Here is a 6,000-nt window from a genome sequence, read left to right as displayed (position 1 = left end):
CACACTGTGTGTTATTTCTCAGACTGAACACACTCTGGATTTAGCACATCTCCTTGGTGGTGGGTACGAGCCCAGACAGGCCCCCCCTTACAGCCTGCGGTCCTACAATTATCCCTCCAGCTGTTTATACCCAGGCATTTGACCTCTGACCTCTGATACTTACACCTTTCATAATGAGACCTAGCCACGCTACGGTTCAACAGGCAGCACTGAGGATAATGAGTGGGGGCATGTGCTTTGCACATAAATGTTAGCATGATTTACTTTTTTTCAAATAACTTGCTTGTTTGGGAAACTCAGGGAATATTTAAGGTTATAATTATATAAGGATGTGTAAAAGCTCACTGCGACCTTGGTTGTCTCACCTGGTTGGTGTTCAACATTTGGGGGATTATCTGTGCCTTAGCACCCTCTGCTGGGGGAGAGACTTCAGAACAGTGATTAAAATGTTATTTAGGAGGAAGAGTACTGCGTGGGTAGAGAAATGTACTTTTTAAATTTAGTTTGTCCAGGAAAGGTTGACCTTCTTCACAGCTCTCCTGGTGCAAAATGGAGTAGAAATCACTTTTCAGTGACACTTTGGCAGTTGCTGTTGAGGGAAAGAAAGTGATACTTATTAACTTTCCACACAAATAAATCTCCCCAGCTCATCTTGGGATTTGAATCCATGACGTTCAGTCTATTTTATCTGCATATAACATCACTGGTTTCAAATCTCAGCTGGCTTTCAAAGGTTTTGTCAAGAAAAGAAACATGCAGTTCTCACCCCTCTCTATTTAGCCACCATTAAAATTTCCTTGATCAAGAGATTAGAGTCCAACTGATCTAATCAAGCTGAACATGGATACCAGTGTAATATCAGATTTACAGTCCACACTGCAGTTGTGCTGTACAACGTTTCAACTGTGCTCCCATGGACCCAGAAATAAATACAGTAGTGTGCTACTGATCTTGGTCACGCATTCGAGGTTCCAAGATCTCCAAACTGCAACACATGCTCACAATTCTTCACTTAGAGGAACAGTTTGACATTTTGGGAAATATGCTTATTTGCTTTCTTGCCGAGAGTTGAGTGAGGCTGTCCATAGCTGGAGCCAGGAGAGCTTAGCTTAGCATGAAGACTTGAACATGAGGAAACAGCTAACGTGGCTCTGCCGAAAGACAACCAAATCTGCCTAACAATACCTCTAGAGCTCAATTTACACACATATTACACATTATATCTTGCTTGTTTAATTCATAAAAAAGTGTAAAAAAAACAATTTGCGGTTTTCTCTGCTGGTTGTCTGGCAACATCCCAGAGACGACAAGACTCCAGTAAGCCACTGCGCCTGGCCAGGAATTAGTGCAGTTTATAACCCCGCTAAAACCAAAACTTGCTTTTACACTTTGGTATTTGTATAGATTAAACAAATGAGATATAATTTGTTAGTTATTGAGCTTTTGAGGTGCTTGCAGGATTTTCTTTTTAGCTTTGAACAGAGCCAGCAGTTGTTTCCAGTCATTATGCTAAGATAAGCTAGCCAGCTGCTAGAGGTAGCTTCATATTTCCCATATATATGTGAGGGTGATAATGATTTTCTCATCCAACTCTCGGCAAGACAAAAATAAGTATATTTCTCAAAATATTGATCAATTGAATTAGTTAATTTATGGCTCCATCCATAACACAAGAGTCACTCAGTTGGTGAAGCTTTGTCTAACTCTTCTCAACAACAGACCCTCTTAGTCTCTGATGCACTCAGCTTTGCCATGCTTTGTAGGATCAGTGATGTTCAGTCATCCTTTGTGATAATCTGATAATAAGAAAAAAATAAAAATCTCCAAATCTAGATTTTGACAAACTTTTATTGAAAAATTAGTTAGCTCCTGTTAGCAGCTCCTTCACAGTAAAAACCTTGCACCTTTTTAATGCCTTTGTTTCAACTCCCAGGTGTAAGTATGAGAATATATGCAACTTCTTTCCCATGTAACTGTTCTTTCCTTTTCTTCAATTAAGAATATGCTCATGGTGAACTTGCCTGATAATATACTTGTTAAAAAAGTGATTTTAAATGTAATTTTCTGCCTCCCGACCCATCCCGATTCACAAATCCACTTCATCCTTTTAGTTTAAAGTTTTGATTGTCTACATCTCTTTTACATTACAATTAGATGAACATAAGGCACTGCAGCACTATATGTTTTGTTTTTTTATCAAACTTAAACTTGAGTTGTTTTATTGTAGAATTTCCAAAATACATTAGGCATTACTCTTTTTTTTTTTGTCCAACAGTTCAATACTGGAACTGCCCATATTCATGAATCTCATGAGTTAGTTTCTGAAGATGCCTCAGAGTAGAGAATAGCTGCAGAGCTCAGACTTGATGGCTGGATACTGCAGACAGGTGCAGGAGAGGCTCACAGTGCGGGTCCTGGGTCTTTGTACCAGCGCCCTGCAGGCAAACTGTCAGTGGCAGCAGAGCTTCCCCGGACAGACTCAGGAACAGGAAGAGATGTAGACGATAAAGTTCATCGTTTGAAGTGGTTCAGCTCAGAGGCACAGCTCAGAGACTCAGACATAAAGGCACACACTGCATCTTTCTCACTCTATGTCCTGCACGCACATCTCTCACTCACATCCACGGCACACGAAAGGCAGCAAGACATGGCTTGCAGAGGTTGAGAGAGCCCGTGGTCCCATTTCTGATATTATTATCCTTGTTTCTCTCTGTTTTGTCTGTCTGTAGCAGTGCTGAGAGTGCAATGAAGGCTCCTCGCCCAGTTCATCCCAGCTGTGAGGTTAGGAATTATTTACATGTTGCCACTTGACCACCAGCATTCTTTATCAATGAAGAAACAAAGAGTAAAGTTTGGTGTTTGTTTTGCTGTGTTTGAGTGACTGTTACTGTGGGAAAGAAGTCAGAGGTCAGGTATTGAGCATGAGATCTCCTTGTCCAGAGCCCCACTCTACAAAATCCACATCCCCACTGGAATGAGGAGGACTGTCTAGAGAGATGCCTCGTCGCTCCCCAAACACCTTCTCCTGCAGCTCAATTATGTCATTCCGGATGTCGGCCATCATTAGCAGAAGGAAGTCGAAGGAGCCGGGTGGTCCCTGGGGACAGACAGGAAATTGAGGAATTGATTAAGATGTCCTACCATATAATTTTTCACTTGGTTTGACAGTTGGTAAACTGGGTTTTATTTTGCTCAGTGTGGAGCCTAATTACATAGATAAAAAATAATACACACTATATGCAGCAGCTTCTTGAGTAAGCTACAGTACCTCACAGACTACATCGCTTAGATCCACTTCAAAACATGAAAATATAATGAGATTATTCTTCATCAAGAAAAGGAAACATTCCCCACTTCAGCCACATTAAATAAAAGTTAAATTCATTTGCAAAAACTAAAACATAGATAGGATGATATATTATAGTGTAGATTATAATTTAACAGTCCAGGTCTGGTGTCAATACAATGTACATTTTTAGCTGCTTTACATTATACAGTGAAGACAAAAAGGTAGATGAAGGTAGGAAAGAAGTTTAAAGGGTAAGGCTGGTGATTTTCTATATTTTTTCTTATTGTCAACAAATCTAACGTGCAGAGCCATACCAACAACAAGCAATGAATTTATCTATTTTATTGTGTATTGTGTGTGTATCCAAAGCCTGATATATCGTATTCCTCTGGGCTGTAGACCTCCATTATTGTCTAAAAACTATTAAAAACACATCAATGAACCACACCACTGCACTGGGTGACATGTTCCTTCAGCACGAAGAGTTTGGTCATCGTTAGTTTGTTTAGGAATGGCTCCAAAGAAAAATAACAGTGATCACATGTTCGGTCTCTGGAGAGTAGTTCTGTGTAAGGCAGACTCCACTAAGCATGTGCAGGAACGTGGTTCCATTTACAGAGCTCTGCTAGCTTGTTGTGGTACATATGACCACCTCTTTGTACAAAGTCAGGAGGTGGGTCTGCCTTAAGGTGCCTTGCACAGTGGGTCTGCCTTAAGGTGCAGCAACATGATGTTTCCATTCTCCGAGAGTTCTCCACACTCGACTCAGAAAAAGAATGGGATGTCACATTTGTGATGGGGGTATTAAATAATTATTGATCAGAGCCAACACAAACTGTAAACAATGTATGAGAGTGACGCTACAGTTTGTAGTGATGATGAAACACACAACAATGTGATCACTGTTATTTTCTTTTGTTTCTAAACAAACTAACATGACCATAATCTTTATGGTGAAGGGAACATGTCACCCAGTGCAACAGTTTGACTCATTGACATGTTTTTAAATTGTTTTTGGACAACAATGGAGGTCTATGGCACAGAGGAATACAATATATCAAGCTTTGGATACATAGACATAGAATACTTGCAAGTATGTACATTGGAGCACATTATGAGTTGCTGCCCATTGGGGGAAGGATGATACCGCTGGTCTGTGGCAGACACAATCAGCACAGCGATGCAAAACAGCAAGTATCAGCGTGGCCCCAAACAGTCCATCACCTTCATCAGAGCTGGGGAGAAGGTACAACACCAGCCTAGCTCCTCAGGGGGGCTTCTGTCTACCGCACAGGACTGGCAGCTCCAAGTCGACCTAGGAAGGCAGCTCAAGTTCCCAGAAAATATTGCAACCACTGCACTCCGCCCAGACATGGTGTTTACATCGTAGTCTACAAAGCAAGTGGCCCTGCTGGATGTTACTGTCCCCTGGGAAGACCGGATTGAAGAAGCCAGCGAGCGCAAAAGGGCGAAATACACAGACCTTGTCTCAGAGTGCTGGAGAAATGGCTGGAGAGCCCGCTGTGAGCCAGTCAAAGTTGGGAGCCAGGGCTTTGCTGGCTATTCATTACAGTGAACTCATCAAACTCCTTGGAGTAAGAGGGCTGCAGTGCAGAAGAGGCACAAAGAACATTCTGGAGGCTGCTGAGAAGGCCTCGTGGTGGCTGTGGATCCGGAGGGGGGATCGGTGGAGTAGTGTGCCACTTGGACATAGGTCGGGGACTGATCACCCACAGCTCAGGTGAGGGTGTCTGATGATTAAAGACCCAAAACACCCTATGACCCCAGGTTCATTGCTGATGACATGTTCAAGTAGCACCAGAAGGTGGTAACCAGGTAACCAGTAAGTAGATTGGTTCATTGTTGGTTTGGCTCTGTGCATGAGATTTGTTTACAATAAGAAAAATATAGAAAATGGCCAGCCAAATCCTTTAAAGACTAATGTTGATCCTAGATTTAAGCTAAGACATAAGATAAGGTAAGGAATTGACATTGTAGGAGTGTGATGAAGCATCTGTTTAGTCAGAGATTTGTTGCTTTAAAATGTGAATGTATGTTTAAATAAGCTTACAGGTGGACCTCTGGGACCTGGAGTTCCTCTGTCACCCTGTGGATGAGAAAACCCAAATGAACTCAGTTTCAACAGACACAGCTTTCAAAGAGCTTTACATACACCTCAGTGCCAAATTCATTCAGATAGGTTTAGAGCAGTTCTTACTATTTGATACAAGCTTCATTTCAGTTATAGCTTGATGGCTATTTTATTTTGCCAAGTATGACCCAGTCAGAGCAGACAGTGTGGCAGCTTCAGTGGACTCCATTCACATTGACACATCTAAAGCCAGTGTAGACACTAGCTATCAACAGTGCAGCTCTGCACATGCATACACAGACAAGAATTGAAAAAAAGTATGAGTATGAGGAAATACAGATATGTGATAATGACCTTTAGTCCGTCTCTTCCTGGTGCCCCAGGTGGTCCCTGCATAAATGATGAGACACAAGTTTGAGAAAGTTTAGCAAGCTTTTTCACCACAGCAACTGTAAAACTGTAGTCAGCTGAACAACCTGTGGTGGGAGGGTTGAGAGAGGCATTTGTGGTGCAGATGACTGGACACACCGTTCTGGTTAATAACACATACATGTAGGTTGTTACAGCTTACAAGCTTGCTTCCTTTCAGTCGGTGCAACACAATCCTGTACAAAAGTTG

The 6,000-nt window shown here is 41.9% G+C and overlaps 1 protein-coding gene across 2 annotated transcripts in view; it reads right to left on the bottom strand.

The window, feature by feature from the left end:
* Positions 1 to 1,872: 1,872 nt before the first annotated feature.
* The window catches only part of LOC121906556 (collagen and calcium-binding EGF domain-containing protein 1-like), a 39,276-nt gene continuing 35,148 nt past the window's right edge, over positions 1,873 to 6,000 (bottom strand). For both annotated transcript variants that reach the window (XM_042425496.1, XM_042425567.1), the window contains exons 9-11: positions 5,736 to 5,771; positions 5,361 to 5,396; positions 1,873 to 3,097 (exon numbers count right to left, since the gene is read on the bottom strand). In XM_042425496.1, coding sequence (XP_042281430.1) covers positions 2,909 to 3,097; positions 5,361 to 5,396; positions 5,736 to 5,771 — 261 coding nt within the window. In that variant the 3' untranslated portion in view covers positions 1,873 to 2,908. The remainder of the gene's footprint in view (positions 3,098 to 5,360; positions 5,397 to 5,735; positions 5,772 to 6,000) is intronic.

The sequence above is a fragment of the Thunnus maccoyii genome, chromosome 1, assembly GCF_910596095.1.
Source record: "Thunnus maccoyii chromosome 1, fThuMac1.1, whole genome shotgun sequence".
Classification (NCBI taxonomy): Eukaryota; Metazoa; Chordata; class Actinopteri; order Scombriformes; family Scombridae; genus Thunnus; species Thunnus maccoyii.
Note: the sequence above shows the minus strand (reverse complement) of the source record. Positions and strands in the feature narration are given on the sequence as shown.